The sequence below is a fragment of the Ailuropoda melanoleuca genome, chromosome 18, assembly GCF_002007445.2.
Source record: "Ailuropoda melanoleuca isolate Jingjing chromosome 18, ASM200744v2, whole genome shotgun sequence".
Classification (NCBI taxonomy): Eukaryota; Metazoa; Chordata; class Mammalia; order Carnivora; family Ursidae; genus Ailuropoda; species Ailuropoda melanoleuca.
In genome coordinates, this window is record NC_048235.1 from 21660727 (window position 1) to 21686037 (window position 25311).

The 25311-nt window shown below is 35.7% G+C and overlaps 1 protein-coding gene across 1 annotated transcript in view; it reads left to right on the plus strand.

The window, feature by feature from the left end:
• The window catches only part of SGCZ (sarcoglycan zeta), a 1089907-nt gene that overhangs the window by 1010249 nt on the left and 54347 nt on the right, over nt 1-25311 (plus strand). The window contains exon 5 of the mRNA XM_034647674.1: nt 25145-25267. Coding sequence (XP_034503565.1) covers nt 25145-25267 — 123 coding nt within the window. The remainder of the gene's footprint in view (nt 1-25144; nt 25268-25311) is intronic.

Below are 25311 nucleotides of genomic sequence, written 5' to 3' on the forward strand. Positions count from 1 at the left end.
AATTTTCATATATGTTTTGTGGTAGGACCAAGGTTGTTGTCCTTTTTTTGTTTGTTTGTTTCCTTCCATTGCCAGTTTACTAAGAGTTTTTATAGTAAATGGAATTTGCTTTTTCTGTAGCTGAGATGCCCATATAATTTTTCTTATTTACCCTGGCATAATATGGTCAAGTATATTGATTGATTTTGAAATGCTGAACACTGGTCTCAAAATATTTATCCTGAGATAAGCAACATTAGTTATGATGTATCATCCTTTCTATAAATGCTGCTTGGATTTGATTTGCTCATACTTGTGATTACATCATATGTTGAAGATTTATAGTGTTCTTTATTCAGGAGGGATATTAGCCTGTAGTTTTTCTTTAGTATCAGGGTAATACCAGACTCATAATAAGTAAGGAAGTGTTTCCTCCATTTATTTATTTATTTTAAGATTTACTTATTTATTTGAGAGAGAGGGGGAGAAAAAGAGAGCATGTGAGCAGGGTGAGGGGCAAAGGGAAAGGGAGAGACTCACAAGCAGATTCCCCGCTGAGCACAGAGCCCCTTCCAGGCTCGATCTCATGACCCTGAGATGGTGACCTGAGCCAAAACCAAAATTCGGATGCTCAACCCACTGAGCCGCCCAGGCGCCCCATGTTCCTTCCATTTCTGTTATCAGGAATAGTCTAGAAATGGTATTATTTCTTACCTAAATGTGTAGTAGAATTGGTTGTTATGCAAGTAAGGCATTTGGACCTTAAGTTTTCTTTAGGTAAACTTTATTAATAGCTTTATTGATATTTAATTTACATAATATTAAATACATTCATTTTAATGCATACTGCAATGATTTTTTAGTATATTTACAGAGTAGTGCGACGATTACCAAAATCCAATTTTAAATAATTTTTATTACCTCCAAAATGTACCTATTACCTATCTGTAGTCATTTTCCTTTATTATATGCCTCCCCAGACAACCAATAATTTGTTTTCTCTATATATAAATTTGCCTGTTCTCAATACTTAATATAAAGGAATCAGATAATATCTGTTCTTTGCAGCTGGTTCCTTTCACTTAGTATAATGTTTTTGAGGTTCACCCATGTTGTAATATATGTCAGTGTAGTCTATTGCTTTTATTTCTGAGTATATTGCATTGCATATGACTTACCACATTTTGTTTGTTAATTCATCGGTTAATAGATATATGGATCATTTTCAATTTAGAGCTATTAAGAATGATCCTATGAACATCCATGTACAAATCTTTGTGTACTTAGGTTTTCATTTCTCTTGGGTAGATATCTAGGAATAGTGTAGCTGAGTCATGTGGCAAATTTGTGTTTTTTTTAAACACTACTAAATAGTTTTTCAAAGTGGTTGAAAAATTTTGCATTTCCAGTCTCTCCACAGATTTGCCAGTACTTGTTATTGTCTCTCTTCAGGGACAGTAATTCTAGAGGGTGTGAAGCCGTATCTCGTGTGTCTTTAATTTGCATTTTCTTACTGACTAATATTCAGCATCTTTTTATGGACTTGTTAGACATTTTTTGTTTCTTTTTGTGTGTGTGTGAAATGTCTACTTATATATGTCATCCATGTTTAAATTGGGTCATTTATCTTCTAATGGACTTGTTAGAATTCTACAGGAAAGTTTTTAAACATAAATTAATGTCTTTAATAAATATAAGGACATGCAATTTATCTATTTCTCCTTGAGTGAACTTTGGTAGTTTGTGTCTTTCAAGGAATGTGCCCATTTCATCTAAGTTATCAAATTTATAAGCATAAGGTAATTTATAATATATATTTATTAATTTTTTATATCTTTTGAATATGTTGTGATGTCACCTTACCCATTACAGTAGTCCGCCCCCTCCATTATGTTCCAAGACCCTCAGTGGATGCCTGAAACCGCAGGTAGTACTGAGTGTTACATATATTGTTTTTTCCTATACCTACATACCTCTGATAAAGTTTAATGTATAAATTAGGCACAGTAAGCAATTAACAACAACCACCAATAAAATAGAAAAATTATAATAATATGCTTTAATAAAAGTTATGTAGATGTGCTCTCTTTCAAAAAATCTTACCATATTGCACTCACCCATCTTCTTGCGATAATGTGAGATGATAGAATGCCTGTGTGATGAGATGAAGTGAGGTGAATGACATGGCCACTGTGACTTGAGTTAGACCACTGTTGACTTCTGAGAATATGAGAGAAGAAAAGTCATCTGCTTCCAGACCACAGTTGATCAAGGGTAACTGAGACCACAGAAAGCTGAAACTGCAGATAAGGGGGGACTACTGTACTGATACTGGTAATTTGTGTTTTCTCACATTTTTCCTGGCTAGATGTTTATCAGTTTTATTTATCTTCTCAAATAATAGAATTTGGTTTCATTAATATCCTTACTGTTCTTCTCTTTCCATTTCACTGATTTCTGCTTTGATCTTTTTTTCCCCTGCTGCTACTTGGGATTTAATTTGCCTCCTTTCTCTAGTTTTTTGAGGTGAAAACTGAGGTTATTGATTTTAGGTTTTTACACACTTTTTTAAAAGTAAGCTCCATGCCCAGCGTAGAGCCCAACATGGGGCTTGAACTCATTACCCCAGTATCATGACCGGAGCCACAAGTCAGAGGCTTAACTGACTGAGCCACCCAGGTGCCCCTCCACATTTTTTATATAGAAGCTTAGTGCTGTCAGTTTACACTTAAATACAACATTGGTGTTATCCAAAAAATTCATATATATTTTGTTTACATTTTCATTTATTTCAAAATACTTTTGCTTTCTATTTTAATTTCTTCTTTGATGGATTATACAGAAATGGATTATTGAATTTCTAAATATTTTGGATTTTTCAGATCTCTTCATAAATTTTATTTCTTAATGACATTGTTATAATAATATAATTCATAAGACTTGAAACTTTTTTAGTTTACTGAGACTGTTTTATGGGCTAAAATTTGTTATATCTTGGAAAATGTTACATGTGCCCTTAAAAAAATAGTATATTCTGCTTTGTTTGGGTAACAGTATTTTATAAATGGCAAGGACAGTTTGTGTTGCTCAAATCTATTACATCCTTGACAATTTTTAGTTGACTTGTTACATTTATTTTGGGGAAATAGGGCTTGAAAATAATTTTGAGTTTTTTTCAGTTCTATCTATAAGGTTTCCTTTCTGTATTTCCTCCATAGCTCTTAATTAAGTGTATAAACATTTAAGATTATTTTTTGTCCCCTAGAAGACCTCTGACCCATGACCTCTTTATCAATATGAAAGATCTTTTTATCTCTGATAATATGCTTTGTATTAAAATTGGTTTTATTTGTGTATAACACCCAGTGCTCCATGCAATTCCTGCCCTCCATACACAAACAATGATTCATGGAACACTACATCAAAAACTAATGATGTACTGCATGGTGACTAACATAACATCATAAAAAATTTTAAATAAATGAATTGAATAAATAAAATTGATTTTATCTGATGTTGAAATAGTCACTTTTAGGAGCACCTGGGTGGCTCCGTCAGTTAAGTGTCTGCCTTCAGCTCAGTTAGGGTCCAGGGGTCCTGGAATCCAGCCCGTGTCCCCCTGCTTTGCCCCCACCCTCTGCTCCCCCCCATGTGTGCTCTCTCTCAAATAAATAAATAAAATCTTTTTAAAAAGTAGTCACTTCTGTTTTCATTAGATTAGAATTAGCATATCGTTTTCTATCCTTTTTCTTTTACCTTGCATCTTTTTCTTTAAAGTGGGTTCCTTGTAGGTAGACTATAGTAGGATCTTGTTTTTTAATACAATCTGCCAGTCTTTACATTTTGACTGGAGCGTTTGCCTTATTTCCATTCAATAGATAGGGTTAGCTTTAGGTCTGTCTTCTCTTGGATTAGTTGAAATTTGTTATGATGCCATTCGGTCTCCCTATTGGCTTTTTTTCTTTTTTCTTTTTTCTTTTGTTTTTTGCTTGGTGCTTTAGTGCTTATAATATACATCTTTCACTTATCAGAGTCTACCTTCAAGTGATACCATAGCACTTCAATAGGACCTTAGAAGAGTATACTTTCATTTCTCCTTCCCAGTGTTTAGAGGACTATAGTCATGCATTTTATCTACTCAGTTTACACATTTCACAATACATTGTTATTATTTTTGTTCAAATTGTTAATTATGCTTTAAACAGTTTAATAAGAAAAGCATATTCATCTAAATAGTTGCCGTTACCATTTCTTCCTTTGTATACACTCATATTTCTATCTGACATGATTTCCATTTTCCCTAAGAACTCCATCTATTTCCTATAATGCAGATTGCTGGTCATAAACCATTCAAGTTTTTGCATCTGAATTTATCTTTTTTCCCTTTTTTTCTGAAAAATATTTTCGCTAGGGGGCACCTGGGTGGGTCAGTTGGTTAAGCGTCTGACTTCAGCTCAGGTCATGGTCTCAGGGTCCTGGGATCCAGCCCTGCCAGGGGCTCCCTGCTGAGCAGGGAGTCGGCTTGCCCCTGTCTCTCTGCCCTTCCCACTGCTCATGCTCTCTCACTCTTTCTCTCTCTCTCAAATAAATAAATAAAATCTTTTAAAGAAATATTTTGACTAACTATAGAATTTCAGTTGTCCTATTTGGTGTGTGGGAGGGTGTCACTGCAAAGATGGCACTCTCCCACTTTATCCCTTGCATTATTTCCAATAGGAATCTCTGTTCTCCTTAGCTTTATTATTCTGTATATAAAAGTATCTTTTTTCTATGATTACTTTTGTAAATTGCACTTTACCACTTGTTTTGAGCAATTTGAATATTTTTATTTGGTATGGTTTTCTTAATATTTTTGTTGAGGATTTGTTGTGTGTGTTTAGTTCTCATTAAATTTAGAAATTTTTGCCCACTATTTCTTCAAATATTTTGTCTATCCTCAGTCCCCTTTTCTTCTGTTTCCAGAAAGCATATGAACCCACATGAAGTTACTTACCCACTGATGTTTTCTTAATTAAAAAAAAATTCCATTCTTTCTTTATATTTTATTATGGATCACAGTTTTTGCAGTGTCTAACCTGCTAATCCCATTTCATATATTTTTCATTTCATTGTAGTTTCCATTGCTGGAAGTTTGAGTTGGGTCTTTTTGTCCATATCTCTAACTTTTGAACATACAGCATACAGTTATAATAATGGTTTTATCACCGATTTCTGCTAATTTAAACATTCTTGTCACGTCTGAGTCACTTCTGATTACTTATTATCCTCATTATGGGCCATGTTTTTCTGCTCCTTTTTATGGCTCATAATCTTTTAATGTTTGATATGAGGCATGGTACATTTTACTTTTTTTGGTGCTACATATTTTTTGATTTCTATAAATACTCTCAAACTTTGTTCTGGATGCAATTAATTGAAAATGGATTGACCCTTTAGGGTCCTGCATTTGACGTTTCTTTGGCAGATCCATGGCTTTGCAAGGTCTGTGGCTAGTCATTCTGTATTATGAATTGTGATTCAAGATTTTTCTAAGCCCTCTACCAAAGCCCATTAATTATGATATTTGTGTAGTATTCCCAACCCTGTGTAAATGCCAAACACTATTTCCTCTTTCTTTCCCTGTCCTAGGATAATTTTCTCACATACCTGCAATGATATATAATATACTGATTATCTGAGGGAGATCTCTGAAGATCTCTAGAGGTCCTTTCTCTATGCATCTCTGTTCTCTCTGGTTCTCTGTCCTGAAATCTCTACCTGTCAGTCTCCCTGGACTGCTCCTTCTCCCCAACTCAGGAAGTCTCTGGGTTCCACCTGGGTTCCCTGTCTCTGCACCACAGACTGGAAACTCCCTTAATACACTAACTTGCAGTAGGTATGATCCCATCTCATTTGCTTTCGTCTCTTAGGTATTACTCTTCTTCATTCCCTGATGTTGAGTGTCTTGAAAACCATAGTTTTATATACTTTGTCTTTTTTGATGGTATTTCAGATGAGAGGGTACATCTGATCTCAGATATTCCATCTTGGTCAAAGGCAGAAATATTTTTTACATAATTTTGCTTATTTTCTTATCATTACAAATGATTACAACATCCTTCATAAACCTTAGAGCTTAAAACATAGCTGAACGCTCAAGTAAAGTGTGACCAAAATGTGTGACACACCCTCTGCTATTTATATGACACTTTTTCATTCCAACTGTGATTGCAGTAGATTTCCAATAGCAATTTTACTGCATTGACTAAGTTTTATATCTCTTCACCAACAAGGTTGACCCTACTCTGGTCAATTTAGTTCACATCAACAATCGGCCGTCAGAGAAAGCCTGTAATAGCATACAATAATCCAGATAGATGTGGTTCGGGGCGCCTGGATGGCACAGCGGTTAAGCCTCTGCCTTCGGCTCAGGGCGTGATCCCGGTGTTGTGGGATCGGGCCCCACATCAGGCTCCTCCGCTATGAGCCTGCTTCTTCCTCTCCCACTCCCCCCTTGTGTTCCCTCTCTCGCTGGCTGTCTCTTTCTCTGTCAAATAAATAAATAAAATCTTTAAAAAAAAAAATAATCCAGATAGATGTGGTTTAATCAACACAAAGTTTAACGGGGTCATTTTCTCACTCATCAGCATTGCATCTCTAGTTCTACAGTCTAAAATAATATTTACTACTCTAGTTCTCCAGTCTAAAATAATATTTACTACTTAAGCCCATCTGACAAAGTTGTCTAACAAACAAAACACGTTTTCCCCCCACAAATGTTGATAATTCTCCCTCCTCACATTCTGTTTTTCAAAGGATGTCTCTTTATTCCCATGCAAAATATATCTATTTTTTAAATGTTTATTAAAAATTATCGTCCCCTCATGTCAATCTGTCAGCATCCTTTAGAATTCTCATTCTGTTAAGTAGCTATCCCTTCAGTTTTAGTGTCAAGTGAAAATTTAATTTACATGGCATCAGTGTATTCCTCAAAATGATTAATAAAACATATTGTTCAGATAGGAGTTTTCTTATTGAACTACAAGCAGTTACAACTTATGAGAATAATTGTAAGCAAATAATAAATAAACACAGGTTGAATCAAACAAAAGCTAGACAAGCTTGGGTGCCTGCATTATTATATCCTCTCCTTTATTTAGATTGTCATGAACCAAAAGATAATTTGAAAATGGAATATAGTTATTATGTGTAAAGCAGTGGACAAACATTGTAAAAAATGTGCGTTTTGTTTAAGAAAAAGAGATATAATTATCTGTGCTTTTTTTTGCTAAAAATAAAAAAGTTCACAAGGAACAACAAAAATTGTTCCATTTAAGGAAAATGTCAGAAAAGGATTTATAGGGCAAGGGCAGAAGTGAGACTCATCCTGTATAACTTATGCTTTAAACTTTTGTATTATGTAAATGCGTTACCTTGTCAAAAGAAAAAGTGATTTATGAACAATAACGTAGGAGAAAAGATTTTGACAGAGTATTGGATATAGTCTCCTACTGAGAGATCTTCAAAAATAGTATTTCTTCTTCCAACATAACCACAAATAACATAGGTAAAAAACATATGTAACTGTAGCAATTTTAAAATGATGTTATCACTCCTTTCAGTATATGCAGACATACACACCTATTGTATATGATTTTTAGTAGGTGTGAAGTATAGTTTCTCATGGAATATATCACTGATTCGTTTGTAGTTTATTAAATACATCTAGGTTTTTCTCCCTGATAATTTAATTTTAAAAATGAAAATTGTATTCTTAATTCAAATGTCTACTACATGAAGATTACCTACTGCTCTTTTTTACAGTAGTTCATATGTTAATAGCTCATTATATGTTGGAAAGATATGAAAGCAATATTGAGAAACTGATCTACTGACATCAATTTCATGCTTATCAAATTAGTGAATATGAAGACTTGGAAGAAAAGAAATAGAGAATCGGGTGAAATGGCTGATGGTATTACAAATAGGCTTAACTAGAATTTGGGAATAAAAGCTCAAACATGATATGTGATTTATTCATAATTATTTTACTGGTAATTTTTATTAAAGAATGCTGGGTGGTCACAAAACATTTTAATATCTCAATGTAATATTCCTTTTCCAAAATATACATGTTATGGAAAGAAATAGTAGATTTAGTTATAAAAAGTAGTGTTTAACAATATGCAAATCATGTACTGTTAGGAAAGAAATGCAGAATGAATAATAATACTTAGGGTAATTATCAAGCAGACCACTAAGCAATAGGTAGAGTAGTACTTTTTCTCCATATTATCATTTATTTTTCTTTAAATGCAAAATTTACTAAATGGCAACATAATAATTTCCTAAATAAAAACTTAATAAAATTATTTGTTTTCCATCTTTACAATAAAGCATTACCCAACTAGAATTTTTGGAGGAAATATTTTTACTAAATCAGGATACTTCTAGCAAGTATTCTCTTATTTATGTATGCGGTTGGCTTTTAAGTCATTGATTATGTGGCATTTTCTATGGGTCATAGAAATTTTATGTTAACAAAACAATGCGTTTATACAAAGTGTGACTCAAACCTAAGGGGTTTCTGCTTCTGATAGCCTTCCTTTACTTAATTTAGAGGCAAAGTATCATTTTTGATAAAATAACAGGACCATAATTAAGATAAGTAATCCTACAGGATATGGAATCCAGCTATTACTAGCAAAAGAACCATAAGAAAAATACGTGTAAATGTTGACTCTAGGGTTTTTGGAAGTCTGAGGAATGATTAAGATTAATTTCTGAGGTAAAAGCACTTGTATGATGCTGTAGATACCGTTAAGGGCTCCCTCCCTGTGACCATTCTTCCCCTCCCCCTTTAGAAATACCATCACCAGTGTTAGTTGCCCTTGTGACTACCCAGCTGAAGGCAACAGGCTTCTATTGTAGCCAGGTGTGCCTGAGTTCAAGCCAAGTGGATATAAGTGGAGGTGACATGTAGGATGTCAAATAGTGTCTTTTTAAAAGAAATGGGTATACATGAAACTAATATAACACTGCATGTTAACTAACTGGAATTAGAATCCTAACAGAAAAAGAAAGAAAGGAAGGGTGGGGGAAGAAAAAAGAAAGAAAAGAAAAGAAAAGAAAAGAAAAGAAAAGAAAAGAAAAGAAAAGAAAAGAAAAGAAAGAAAAGAGAAGAAAAGAGAAGAAAAGAAAAAAAGAGAAATGGGCCTGCCCTCTATTTTACCTTTCCTCCTCTCTGGAATGAGACACATTGAAACAACCCAAGCACCTGTGTTGGTCTCCAAGGTGGAGGCTCTAGTTTTAAAGTGACAGAGCAACAGAGTAGATAGAAGACACCTGGATCCCTGACACCATCATGTGTGCATTCTGACCACTGAGAGCATACCAAACATATACGGGAACAAGAATCAGCCTAACCAGTATTCGGATATACACGAATATTCAGAAGGAACTTTTTGGAAATATACTTTCAGGTCTTAGATCTCTTCATTTAATACCTGTAATAGATAAGTGATAATAAAAGAATTTGCCAGGTGATATATTTCAAGTATTATAATTATATTTCACTTAATTTTATCATCAAATTATTTATATCCTCTGAGCACCAAACAGCTGGTTTCGGGGAAAGACAGGTGGAGTTCTGTTGGTGAAGGGAAATTAGACTGTATTTAAAGTGTGCTGCATGTTTTGCTACAATACTTTTTTCTTTCATATTTAACTGGATAATCTGATGACAAGTATTGCTTTTAATCAGAAAATAACTTAGAATTTAAAAATATATATATATTAATCAATAATAAAGGACAATGTGTGGAAAATAATTAGAAATTTCAGTTGGGGGGCGCCTGGGTGGCACAGCGGTTAAGCGTCTGCCTTCAGCTCAGGGTGTGATCCCGGCGTTCTGGGATCGAGCCCCGCATCAGGCTCCTCCGCTATGAGCCTGCCTCTCTCTCCCATTCCCCCTGCTTGTGTTCCCTCTCTCACTGGCTGTCTCTATCTCTGTCAAATAAATAAATAAGTAAAATCTTTAAAAAAAAAAAAAAAAAGAAATTTCAGTTGGATGATAACAATGTAGGAAGTTACTTTAGGTGACTGTAAAACACACTGATTTAAATACCTATTCTGAAAGGGAGAGATAGGCCATGAAGAGATGACATAGCCTTGCTTAAATCCAAAACAGGAATAGATAAGCAGGATATAAGAAACTTAGAAATCCATTCTGCAAATTACTTTTAACAAATTCAAGGGCTGTCTACTGAGACACAATAATGTCAGAAGTTTCCTCAAACATTTAATTAAATAAATGACTTCATCAGACCCTCACCCCAAATATGACCAACATATACAAACATTAGTTTGGGGGAGAGGCATTTTACCTATTGACATTTCTACTTGAACGGTTTTTAAAAATTCAGGATATCAGGAAAGCTTAAGGATATCAGGAAAACTTCAGGAGACTAGAGGAAGTAAGGATGTTGTTAGAAAGATGACTGTGGGGGTGTCTGGGTGGCTCAGTCAATTAGTGTCTGCCTTTGTCTCAGGTAATGATCCCAAGGTCCTGGGATAGAGTCCCACATTGGGCTCCCTGCTCAGCGGGAAACCTGTTTCTCCCTCTCCCTCTGCAGCTCCCCCTGCTTGTGCTCACTCTCCCTCTCTCTCTGTCTCTGTCAAATAAATAAATAAAATCTTAAAAAAAAAATGGATGTAGGGAAAAAGTCAATCTTAGAGAAATATTATTTATTTTATTTATCTGAAAGTCCTGTTACCTTTTTGAAACAACTAATTAAGCAGTCATTTTATAAGCCAGAAGATAGCAGTGGGTTGGACAGGTGCTATTTCTGAGAGAAATATTTAATGGAAATGTTACATATTAATTTAAGGACTCAATTTGTATTCACTGACTTTGCTTTTGTCATTCCTATGTGGAAAGAAATCCTTTTAATTTCTTTACCCTTTTCTTTGGGTTTCTATATCAGAAAGAGACTGGGAAGAAAAAAATGGTGTAGTGAAAAGGGGATTTAAGAATGCCCCTGAGCCATGTCTATACTTTTATGAATAGTTTCTTCATTAAGTTTAAAACCCCTTCTCACTGCACATTTTCTCATAGACATTAAAGGTAATTATATTAATGGATAAAATTTCACATTTTATGTAAATGAACTAAAACCCCCACATTTAATATTCAATCACTGGAAAACATTAGGTAACAAATTCAGAGCATTCCTTCTGAAAATAAGGCAATTTAAAAGGTATAATAAGAGCATTCTTCTTTTTATAGACTCTTAAAATTAGTAGAAAACTCATAATTCAAAAAGTTGTCTTTTTTGTTAGTGGAAGAAGCATACAGGTTAACTTTTGTGAGGTTTTTTTTCTTCAGAGTGCACAGTGGTTTATCAAACTACATTTAAGACGGCTCCCGAACAAATGTGAGCATATAGTAGCTGCATAATCAATGTTCACGCTTGTAAGGAACTTGAAATATACTCCTATCAATATGTATGCCATAAATCTGTATTAAGTATTTCGTATTATTAGGTAAGGCAAGTCACATAGCATGTTTACATAGAAGGGGAGGAAAGACAGGAATTGAAATAGACCATGCAAGAAGCCAAAAGCTAAAGTGATGTTATTATAAAAGATATTATGAAAAAAGGAGATTTAAGCAGACTATAAAGCATTTATTTAGATGATAAAGGAACTAGATGTTAGTTCTTGGAATATTTATTGAGATGAAAATTAAATAAGGTTATTAAATCAATAATCAAATTGTCTATGCCAGAAATACGCCATGAACACCTCTAATAGGTGAGAAACTGCTTAATTACTGAAGCTTCAGATGAACCAGGAAAATAAAAATCCTTAAACCAAGGGAGGTTATATTATAGTGAGGTTTTCAGAAAATAAACAAGCAACCAAAAGTGATAAGAAGAAGAATAAAGTAGATTCAAGTGGAAGAAAATGAAGGTAGGAACAGGATTGTTTTAGATGAAATGGTGGGGTAAGGCTTCCAATAATGTGAAGGGTGTGGTGAGTTTCTATACACAAGACAGAGGAGGAAGAGAGGGAATGGTGGCCATTTTAGGGAACGGTCAAGGATGAGCTACTTGAGGGAATAACTCTTAGGAAACCAAATACAATCATGAGCAAAACACACCATGTTCTGGCTAAATAGAGCAGGACAGGCAGAAGAAAGGAAAAGTGTAAAAACCTGTGTGTTTAATAAAATCAGTGTGTTTAAGAAGTGGCGGAAGGACCATTGTGATGAAAGCAGAAATCGAAAGTCCTGAGAGTTGAAAAGATAGAATGCATTCTGAATATCATGTGGAGCTCTTGAGGGGATTAGAATACATGAGTCATGTGGTCTGATTTTCATTTTGAAAATGTGACTCAGACTTACATGTGGAGGATATACATGGGGAGGCAGGGCAACAAGAGGCAAAGTAGAGGCACGAGTGAGAAAGCCTCTCCATTGTTTCAGAGAAGTCAGCTGGTAACCTTAAAGGGCTTCCTTGTAACTCGTGCCATTTTTCTGTTGCTGCTTTCAAGGTTTCTAGTTCTCTTTGGCTGTCCTCATGTCTACTGCAATGTGTCTGTATGTGGGAGGCATGTTTTCTGTTATTCATCTACTTCCAGCATTTCTAGTACACATATGTTCCTGAGTGTAGTGATGTCCCACATTTCTCTCTGAGGCTCTGTTCATTTTTCTTCATTCTTTTTCCCCACTGTTCTTAGATTTTGTGGGGTTTATTTCTCTTTAAAATTGCTAATTCTTTCTTCTGCTAGTTCAGATTTACTGTGGAATGAATTTTTCATTCAGTTATTGCACTTCTAAGCTTCAGCATTTTCATTTGCTTCTTTTTACAACTTCTCTATCTGTATTGATATTCTCCATTTGATGAGACGTTTTATTATACTTTCATTTGATTCTTTAAAACCAGTTTCCTTTAGTTATTTGAATGTGTGTATACTGACTACTTTAAGTAGCCATTTGAAGTCCTCGTCTGTTAAATGTGACATGTGATCATTTTCACAAGCAGTTTCTATTGCCTGATATTTATCACCTATGGGTCAGGCTTCCCTCTTTCTTTGCATGTCATAATTTTTTGTGGAAAATTGGAAGTTTAGGTAATATATTGTAGCAAGTCTGGGTGCTGGTCCTCCACCATCACCCTCGGGACTTGTTATCATTATTTGCTTGCTTATTTCTTTGGTAACTGACTGGATTTTTTATTGAAGTCTACTGCTCTCTGTACCCTCCTCCACCCCTCAGTTTAAAGCTCCTGAAGTCCCTGAGAGGGTGCAGCCTTGAGCATGCACACAGTCACCAGGGATAACAGTGGTTTTAGCAGTGCAATGTTGGCCTGTCTCTTTCCCTGATCACACCCTGCTGATAAGCTATACTAATTTCTGGCTGATTGCTATATTGCTTATATATTGTCCTGGAGCATAAATTATTTCATGGACTATGGTTTAGCTTTTGTCGCTGATAAAGCCTTTGGTCTCCTCTTTATTACTTTTCAAAACGGCTGCATTGTTTTTGAAAGCATGCTTAGGGTCAAACTTCCTCCAGGTCTTCTGCAAATAAAATCTTCTTTGGGAAGAGCTTCAGTTTTGTGTTTTATAGCCCATTTCTCTTCTTGGGCAAAATCTCTGAACCACACCTGAAAGAGGGGACAGTGATAAGTTTCTTTCTGAGCGGCACTCTTGCTTAGTTCCCGGGCATTTGGCAAAGCTGGGGATTGGGTGTAGCTTCTAGGACTTGCTTATCCTGACATGCAAACTCCATCCTGTGAAAGAGCTAAAGGGAGGGTGATTTGGGCCCCTGTATTATCACTACATCATGCTTAAGGCAGAGCCTCTGTCCTGTGAGTGGAGTTTGAGTGGAAGGAGTGAGCCCTCATCTCTCAGGTGAACTTCCGAAGAACTTGTCCTCTGCAACAGTTATGAAGAGCATAGGATGGAAAATACTGACACCCTCTCCCTCCTGGGAAAATATCTTAGTTCTTCACTGGGAGGTAGATGAAGAAGGAGCCTCGTGTTCTTGGCTGTACCTACGTAGCATGGACTTTCCATCATATTGAGCTGGGAGGGGGTAAAGTAAGTGGCTCATGATCCAAATGATACAGACTCTGTTTCTACTGAGTTTTAATAGACTTTCTTGAATAAATGTTTGTTCATTTGCTGTATATCCTTAGAACTATTTACTGAAAATTCAAATTGTTTATAAAATATCTTTCAACAGTTTTTCTGGAGACCAGGTCTGCTGAGCTCTCAACATTGTCATTCCAGAAGGGGCACCTGAGATAAACCTTGAAGTTGAGGGTTAAACTCTTGGGGTGAATTGTGGCCCTCTTCCCTGAGGAAGGGATTACTGAGGAAAAAATAAATTAGCAAGTGTGTGATAATCAAGAGTTCTTACTGAGATACACAATGTCTTTCTGACATTTACAGTTAGTTACATAAATGTGAATTTCAAGGTAAATATTAGTGCACATGTTACAAATTTTGGATTTGAACACATATACTTTACTTAAAGACATGATCCTGGATGAGAACCTGTAGGTGAATGGATATAAATAGCAAAGGATTTTTTTCTCAATTCTTTTATTTTTTTCTTTTTTCTGGAGACATTTCACAAAAAATACACTGTAAGAGTTATTAGTCTGACCTCTGGAGCATGTAAATATTTAGAGAATAGGAAGAAAAGGGGGAAGCAGAGAGAGACTGAAAAAGTATAGCTAGTGAGCTAGAGGAAAACCCAGGAAAGTGTGTTCTCTCAAATCTTAATCTTCTTGTATCTCTGATATTTGATCTGTGACTGTTTCCTTTTTCTTGATAAAATCCTTCATAATTTTCTTAAAATGAATTTGTTGGTGATTAGTTCTCGCAGTTTTTGTTAGTCTGAAAATATCTTCAATCTTGGATGATAATTTTGTTAGACTTAAAATCCTAGGTTGACATTTTTGACTTTTGTTATTTTTTTCTCCACATAACATTGAAGGTATGTTTTATGTGTTAAATTATGCTCCCCCCATTCATATACAAAGTCCTAACCCCTAGTACCTCAGAATGTGATCTTATTTGAAGATAGGGTCTTATTTGGAAATAAAGATAATCAAATTAAAATGAGGGCATTAGGGTGGTCCATCAAATATGATTGGTGTTCTTATAAAAAGGAGAAATTTGGACACAAGCATACATATAGAGGGGAGATGAAACACATGGAAAAGATGGCCATCTACAAAACAGGGAGAGAGACCTAGAGCAGATCCTTCCCTAATAGCCTCATGAGGGAGCAACTCTGCCATTTCTTTCTTTTTTTTTTTAATGATTTTTTATTACATTATGTTAGTCACCATACAGTACATTGACTTCTAGCCTCCAGAACTGTAAAGCAATAAGCTTCTGTTTTTCAAGCTACAATGTGTGGTGCTCTGTCAGCCCTGACAATAAATATTTTATTGTTCTCTGTCAGTTTTGTATTTAGAGGTGAACATCAGGTTAGATATTATAAATTCCTACTTATTTGGGAACAGACTTGGTGATATCATCTTCAGTGGCCAATAAAATAAAATGATGTATTATTTCTAAATGAAAGTTAAAAGATAGTGCTAAGTTTGCCATATCCTTTTCTCTTGTTGCCACAATTTTGAAAGCAAATGTTGAGATGGAGCCTTTATCATTTGGTCCCTGAGTGATTACTGTGATTATAGCATCCTGCTAAATTTTGCTGGAAATGAGCATGAACAAAAACAGACCTTTGCTGGGCTAAGGCACTCCAATATGGGGGATTATAAACTAGATCTTTCTTTCTGATAGAAGAGCTTTAACCCAAGTACCTTATTTGGTCATTTTTCCAGAAACCCAAGTCTGATGCTTCTTTGGGAATCAGAAATAATGCTTTTCAATGCAAGCAATTCTAAGAATGCCATGTAATCATAAAAATATGCTTTAGCTATAACAAATCAATAGTAATGCACAATTGCCTAACAATGCTTAAAATGATCAGATTATAATAAAAACTGTGTTTTATACTAGAATTTCTTACATTGTTTATCTTGAAGTTTATTCTTGTGTAGTGCTCAGTTAAATGATTTATAACACTAAAAACATGTTCCCACTAAAGGAAATTCAGAGACAGTCTACCTAATATTAAGAGGAATAGGAAACAGTTTTTAAGTAAAAACTAAGTACTGATAAGCACACCTCAAATAGTCTTACTAAAAAGGATTAGCAGGTAGGGGCACCTGGGTGGGTCAGTTGGTTAAGTGTCTGACTTCGGTTCAGGTCATGATCTCAGGGTCCTGAAATGGAGCCCCACATCATCGGGCTCCCTTCTCAGTGGGGAGTCTGCTTCTCCCTCTATCTCTGCCCCTCCTCCCCAATCGTGCTCGCTCTCTTTCTCTCCTTCTCTCTCTGAAATAAATGAATAAATAAAATCTTTTTTAGAAAAGTTTCAGCAGATAGTATAAATACATGTGCTAAAGCTACTCTGTAGAGAAGGTGGTTACTTTTTCATGACATTTTCAAGGATGCGGTTCTCTGTCTGGAATGGTTTCTGTGTACATTCTCTTACAGTAGAAAAGTAAATACATATACTGTTAAGGTGACTTTCACTATGATATTTATGTGATAAATTAATTGTCAAAGTTGGATGTTTTTGAAAATAGAGAAAAAACAATCTTGATATTTGGCAAGAAATTTATACTTAATTGGTACCATGAGATTACATTATTAGTTGAATACATCTGCAAAATTATACTGCCACAACTAAACAAGTTATACTGCATAAAATTTGGGGGGAATTTGCATAAAAATGTATTAAAAACTGTTTGCACAACTCATTTTTTGTGCTTGTGTTGATGTGTAACATGGATACACATGTTGTTACTTGAAAGAAAATGCATGTTAGAATGAAAAAGATTCAAAGTATTAAGGAGTTCCATGAAACTACCCTGATAGACGTGTCAAAATGTAGCAGAAGACCAGGGCAAGCTGATAAGAAAGAGGGAAAAATTCTGAGAAGTTACTTGTTGTTCTTATGAAACATATGTTAAAAATAAAAAGGAATAGGCTGCAGTGGAAAAAATTTTAGTTCAATATTATCAAGAAATGGCTTTTCAAAATGTTCAAAATCATTAGCCATCAGGGAAATTCAAATCAAAACCACATTGAGATACCACCTTACACCAGTTAGAATGGGCAAAGATAGACAAGGCAAGAAACAACAATTGTTGGAGAGGATGTGGAGAAAGGGGATCCCTCCTACATTGTTGGTGGGAATGCAAGTTGGTACAGCCACTCTGGAAAACAGTGTGGAGGTCCCTTAAAAAGTTAAAAATTGAACTACCCTATGACCCAGCCATTGCACTACTGGGTGTTTACCCCAAAGATACAGACGTAGTAAAGAGAAGGGCCATATGCACCCCAATGTTCATAGCTGCATTGTCCACAATAGCCAAATCATGGAAGGAGCCGAGATGCCCTTCAACAGATGACTGGATTAAGAAGCTGTGGTCCATATATACAATGGAATATTACTCAGCTATCAGAAAGAACGAATTCTCAACATTTGCTGCAACATGGACGGCACTGGAGGAGATAATGCTAAGTGAAATAAGTCAAGCAGAGAAAGACAATTATCATATGATTTCTCTCATCTATGGAACATAAGAACTAGGATGATCGGTAGGGGAAGAAAGGGATAAAGAAAAGGGGGGTAATCAGAAGGGGGAATGAAACATGAGAGACTATGGACTATGAGAAACAAACTGAAGACTTCAGAGGGGAGGGGGTGGGGGAATGGGATAGACTGGTGATGGGTAGTAAGGAGGGCACGTATTGCATGGTGCACTGGGTGTTATACGCAACTAATGAAGCATCAAACTTTACATCGGAATCTGGGGATGTACTGTATGGTGATTAACACAATATAATAAAATAAAATTAAAAAAAAAAAAAAGAAATGGCTTTTCAACTCTAATGTTCTTCCATAAATTATATTGCATCATTTTAGACATTATTAATGTCTGCTGAAAAATTAGACAATGAGAGATTACCAGAGAACATTAGGAATTTGTTTTCTCCTCTCTCTTACAACAACTTACCAAAAATGTAGTTGTAAGCAGTGTCTTCTCATTATTTAAGTATCCACTGATGTTACTCATAGAGAGTAAGTCTATCAGATAGTATTTTTTTCGCTGCATGCAACATGTAGTTTTGTTTTTATTTTTCCTTTATAAATTAAAAGAACATGAATGATTGTGATACATAAAAAATTTTAGAGAATATTTCACTCACCAACTTTGTGCCATCCACAGTTTTGAAATGCATTAATTTTGTGTTTGCATACTATACAAAAAACAGAATATTTTATGCATATGCTGTTCTACTGATCCCCTTAAACAAAATAATAAGTCAAAGATGTATGCTTCACTTCTCTTAGACAACATAGTCAACAAAAGTGGGATAACGAGACATATATATATCATCTGATCCTGCCAAAATTCATAGAGGCCGGGCCCAGGAGAAAATACCATAATAATTTATGAAATGGCTGGCTAGGTAGTCATACCAGTTAATGATAAAGATTAATTAATTAATAATATTATATTATTATTAATCACCAAAAAGACCAAAAAAATACAAGTATCAAAGATTATATTTATACCATTAAGGCTAGTTTTGAAATCGTCTAAGTAGAAATTTAGCTTGCTCAATGCAAAGGCATATTTTTTTTTTCCTTTTAATCACACTCTAATGATTTGTGTGTGTGTATGGTGGGGGTGCAGTGTTTGTTAAAGGTGGGAGATTTCTAACTTCTATTTAATAACGATAAGCATGACAGAGAGAGAGAAGGATGCATGGAAACAAAGAAGAAAATACAGAAAGAGCGAAAACAATGCAAAAAGAAACTCAATTCAGAATTTATGTCCTCCTCACCCTCAGTGGGGTTTATTGATTCATATAAAAGGCAAGTCCAGGACTACATGAGTTTGTCTCTGACTGGATCCATCCATTTAAGCAATAGTTCAGGTATGGCTCTGTGTTCTTCTCATTCTCTTTCTACCCTTTCTCCCCCCCCTTTCCACTGATGGGCTGAACTCTCAGGCAGACTTTTTCCATGTAGGGGTATAGCTAGCCTTAAAAGCGTAAGTTTTTATCATACCTAGTGTCCATGATCTGAAAAGAAGAATCTGCCTCTTTTTCAAAACATAGAGCAAAAATCAGGAGAGCAAGTATGAATTAATTGATTTGGTCAGAGAGAATAATATCCCTATGAGAACTGAACCACTTTTAGACAGTCAGCCCCATGTGCCCCCATGTCGTCTGACTGTGGGGAATATATTGTCAGTAAAGGAGACTGAGGCGCAGTGGCATAAAAATGATACTTACTCCAGCAGTAATCAAGGAATTCTAAATTGAAATTATTGTGGCATATCTTTTAGGAACTCAGATTGGCAAAATTACAAAGTCTGGTAACACTGAGTGTTGACAAATGATGTAGAACTACAAAACTCTCATAGTCTGTTGGCGGGAATGTAAATCGATACAACCAGTTTGGAAAGCAGCTTTCTATTATCTAGTCAATTTGAAGTATGTTCTCTATGATCCAGCCATTTCACACCCAAGCATCAGCTCTAGTATTGCTTGAGTGTAGAAGGAGACTTGTAGAAAAACTTTTATAGCATCATTGTTACTGACTCTGATATTCTAGAAATCTGTAAGATTACCAGTAGAAAATGGATCGCTAACTGGTACATCCATACAATAGACGATAGTGATGAAGGTGAATACACCAAAGCCAATGTATCAAAATAGATGAATCTCACAAACCTAATACTGTGTGAAAAAACCTAGTCACTGAAAAATACAAGTAATGTAAAGCTGTGTGTTTGTGCATGTATGTGTGCGTGTGTGTATATAACACAAAACATGCAAAACTAAGAAAGATGTTTTAAGGATACACACATAAGTAACAATGTTACAAGATGGGAGTGATAAAAACTCTTCAGGATAATTAATGCTGACATGCAGAGCTCCGCAAGGATGAAGGGGCATGTGATTAAGAAGAGATTATGCTGAAGGCTTGTGTTGGTAATAATAACTATTTCTTCAGCCAGGTGGTGGGTAACATCAAGTGCACAATTGTAATATTATGAGTTTTTCATAACTTTTTTAAAAAGGAAGATGGAGAGCAATAGTATGTGATCATAGCTATGGTATAGATGGGCGAGGGAGTGATAAACAAGGCATACGAGTACAAATGGTGGATATTCCAGGTAGGTAACATACAGTGTAATAATAGTTTCAAGTGAACAATGTAGGGATTCACACTTCCATACAACACCCAGTGCTCATCATGACAAGTGCCCTTCTTAATCCCCATCACCTGTGTCACCCATCCCCCACCTCACCTCCCCTCTGGAAACCATCAGTTTGTTCTCTATAGTTAAGAGTCTGTTTCTTGGTTTGCCTCCCTCTCTCTCTTTCTTTTTTTTCCTCCCCTTCACTCATTTGTTTTGTAAAAACAAACTTTTATTGAGGAATTGCTATGTACAAGGAACTGTCTAGACACAGGATGGTAGGAAGGCCCAGATAGGGATCTAAGGGTGAATGTGACCTCAGGGTTCCCAGAGCTACCTTATTTGCTGGACAAAGAAGGGTTACTCCTGCAATTCTGAAACAGAAATCAATTCCTGTGATTGGAGGGGTAGGTTGCGGGGGGCAAGTTGTGCTAATCTCTGACAGGATCCAGTGTAGATTGCAATTGCCAAAGGCTCGGGAGCCCTTGTTCCAAGATAAACCCCCAGCCCAGCCCCTGTAACCTTTCCCTCATTCTGCTCCTTCTCCTTCTCTCTCTAAGTACACTCAGGGTAAACTTTCCACATAAGAGTTGTTAATGACATACACAGTGTAAAATAAAGTACAATGCTTATTTATATTTATATTTCATGAGAGCAGCTTGTTTTGTCTTGTTTCGGCTTCCCTGTTTTTGTTTTTTGGAGGCCCATGATAATTCTATAACAGGAATTTCAGAACTTTGAATTTAGTTGATTGTATTGACTCTTGTTTTTGTTTTTCTTGTGGGAATTTCTAATCTTTTAATAATACTCTTCTTCAAGACCTTGAAAATATTGACCACATGTAAAATCAGAGTTATATAGGAAGAAAGATCCATCATGATATGTTTGAGGAAAACACACCAGAGATAATTAGACATATCCATTTTGATCTTTGCCTTGTTGTCTTTAAATTAGGACTAAATAGTACCAAGAGGCCCCATGGAAATACATTGTTTGAGCCCCTATAGAGATTTTTATTGAAGAAAATTTTCCAATTCATGTGTTTGACTGATTTAATGTAGGAAATGCAAAGACAGTAGATAAATTACTGGAGCCTCTCTGTTCGTCAGCAGATATGCCTTTGGCTACTGAATACGACTGTAAGAAATGTGAATGTTCCAAAAACGCAATGGGGCCATCTCTGAGGAGAAAAAGAAATTAGCTTTGTTGTTGCTGCGCTTGTTTGCTTTTAAGGAATATATGCAGAACATTAAACAAACTAGAGAAAATATTTGGATATATATTGAATACTTCAACCCTTTTGTGAAAACTGTGATTTTTTTCACATGTTTTCTCCCTTTTTCCTGCCAATTCCCTTTACTTATTTTATCCCTGACTGCTCTTTGTTTGATTTTGAAGTTGCTAACATAAACTTCCTCAGATATTCTTAAGGAAACATTTAGTCTTGAGACTTTAGTGAGCAAGTTAGTGTTTAAGATGACTAGTAAAGGGCGTCTGGGTGGCTCAGTCGGTTAGCGTCTGCCTTTGGCTCAGGTCATGATCTTGGGGTCCTGGGATGTGGCCCTGTGTCTTCAGGCTCCCTGGTCAGTGGGGAGCCTACTTCTCCCTCTCCCTCTTCCCTTCCCTCTGCTTGTGCTCTCTCTGTCTCTCTCAAATAAATAAATAAAATCTTCTAAAAAATTTAAAAAATGTAAGATGACTAGTAAAATATAGAATAGTCCAGATAGCGCTATCCCCCATGATCTGTTTGCTAAGAAATCAGAGCTCCTTATCCAGAGTCATCAAGTGTACTGCTTTCCTGCAACTCTGGAAGCATTGCTGGTTGAGAAAAAAATGGAACTGAACGTTTACTGCCCCTCTGAACAATTAGATCCTGAGTTGACCTAGGAACATGAAAAACAGAATATGTGAAGCTAGGAACATGAAAAACAGAATAAGACAACATGAAACATGTTGTGACATGATAAATACAATTTCATATAGCCTAATGCATTAACTTTAAACATAAATATTTACAACAATGCAATATGTGTCTAGCTACATGCATTTATTGTTTTCTATTTGCAGAAAAGCAATGTACAGAAGCACAACATATTCAAAATTATTTTCTGATTTAAAACATTTACTGTCAATGTATTACTAATTGCTTTCAGTTTTGCCTTCTGAAATTTTACTAATATGTTGAATAAAGTGTAGTCTTCAGTATTAATTTATGTATCTATTTTTAATTGAATGTTTTTGCATGCACTTATTTATGGCCTAGATGCATTTTTTTTAATTCCAGGTGTGCATATATTTTCTTACTTGCTTATTTGCTTTTGCTTATTTAAATTTAATGAATTAAGATTTCAACTGCCTTTGCCATATCCAGGTACCCTGCTTACATATCTGCTTGTTTATGTGACACACAATATAGCATGTTTACGTTAATAAAGTATCTTTCATATGAGGACATTAAATGTCATGCCAAAAAAAGTCTTATAAATTTGTGACCATATGCAGCATGTGTGTGTATATATTATATATTACAAATATTATATACATATAGTTATCTAAGGCACTTCAGTGTCATTAAAGTCACTGATATATTTTGTAGATCAATTCATCCAATAAGTAAGTGTATTTGAAGACAGCAGTGTGATGTACAAGTTAAGGTTTTACATGTATAATATCTAGAATATCTTTCAGGCAGTTCAGATTTAGTGTTATGTCTGAGTGCCTTGAAGATTGAGATATAGAGGCCTCCAAACTCAGGTCACATTTATCAACACACCAGCCCCGAGCACAGTTTTTTGAACATCACCCAATTGGGTTGCTATGGTTTAAAGATTAAGAGCACGTACAGTAAAGTTAGATCATGATTAGCAGAAGACATACTCAACTGAATACAGTCTGCTGAAATAGTGTTTGCCAGATCAAAGGCAATGACTGTCACCAAGAACAGTAGGTCTTCCATGGTTTGTCCAATATTGTCATTAAATTTCATAAGAAAAAGGCTTTGCTTAAATATACAGACATATATATGTATATGTATATATATATATAACAGACATTAAAGTACAATTCATGCTATTTTGATCTTGACAACCTGCAAGGTTAACATCATGTTTATCTGACTTAGCATTGTCGTAATTTAAAAATTTTCTATGTAGACCTAAAAACATGTAGTTTCTTATATTATAAGAAAAATATACATCTTGTTTTCAGAGCAAATTATCCCACATGTTATCAGGGTTTGGAATTAATGTTTTCCTCTTATTAGGTGCCCCTCAGAAGCTATGATGCGGGGAGGTGTAAGATACTAAAGCCCATGGGCTAGGACTGGGAGCAGGGCTGAGGTGGGGTTGAGGGCCAAGGAAAGGGACAGGAAGCTTATGTTTGGTATTCCTTCACCTATGTAACTTCTTACCCTAAGTGCCCCTAGAAATCAGACCCAATTTTAAATTTGGAGAAAATTTTGGAATACAAAGATGGTCTCATGTTTTGTATTTCTGGGCGTCATATATCTAAAAAATAATGGTTGTACATTGTCTCAGTCTGTTTGGGCTGCTATAACAAAATACCGTAGACTGGGTGGTTTAAACAACAGAAATTGATTTCTCACAGCTTTACATGCTGGGAATTCTAACAGCAAGGCACTAACATATCCAGCGTCTGGCGAGGGGCTGCTTGCTGTTCTATACATAGCCGGGTTCTCACTGGGTCCTCACTTGGCAGATTGGAGAGAGGGAAAAGGCAGACATTATAAGGTCACCACCCACAGGACCTAATCACCTCCCAAAAGACCGCCTTTCCTAGTACAATCACTTGGTGGGCTTGGATTTCAACATACGAATTTTTGGCAGACACAAATGTTCAGTCCATAGCATATGTAAAGTAAATGAAAAGAAGTATGCACAAGTGCGATGTGCCTTGGTCCCTGACTGGGTTGGACTGTATCTGATGAGTTTGTGATGTAGATAGCATAGGGGAAGTGCTCCAAATCGTTACAGGAGGGGAAGATGTAGCATATGCCAGATGTGTTATGCCAAATGAAATAAATTGATATTATGGAAATAGCAATTCCTCACCCTGTGACCAGTTTGGTCAATTGCATTCGCATTCCGTGATAATAAAGGGTGAACAAATTTAATATTAGCATATATAAAATGTAGAGTAGGGGCACCTGGGTGGCTCAGTCGGTTAAGTGCCTGCCTTCGGCTCAGGTCATGATCCCAGGGTTCTGGGATCGAGCCCCGCATTGAGCTCCCTGCTCAGCGGGGAGTCTGCTTCTCCCCCTCCTTCCCGCTCGTGCTCTCTCTCTCACTACCTCTGTCTCTCTCAAATAAATAAAATATTAAAAATAAATAAATAAAATAAAATGTAGAATAGCTAAAGCTTCACAGCTGAGCAGTGCTTTATAAGTACCTTGGAATATAGCAAGCATGGGGACTACTGTCTGCTTTCAGAAGGAACATGGGAGTCATTCTGTCCACAAGTATTTATTGAACATCCAGCATGTGCTAAGTATAAAGCCAAATTTTCAGGCTATAACCAAGAACAAAGCAGATGTCATCTCTCCTTGCATATATGCAAAGCTTTTTTGTTTTTGTTTTGTTTTGTTTTTAACTAGTTAAACCTACAAACCTTGTTAGGACTATGTCAAGCATTTAGAGGTCAGATGAATGTCCAACCACCCCAGCCCTGCAAACTCTACCAAATTAGACAGCCTACTACAAAGGATAACAATTTAAAAATATTAATTCAGGTGTAAAACATACTGAAGAGATAAAATAACTAAATAATATATGTATTTCTCCTCTTTAAAAAAAATACATGTCCGTGGTTTCCTGCACACCAGTTTCATTTTTAAACCTTTCTTCTGACCATAGGAGCTGATGCTGTGGAAGCTCAGTGTAAAAGATTTGAAGTGAGAGCGAGTGAAGATGGCAGGGTGCTGTTCTCTGCAGATGAAGATGAGATTACCATTGGGGCTGAAAAGCTGAAAGTTACAGGTACTGTTGTTTGAGGTCTTGAAACATTGTTTACCTCTTGAAAG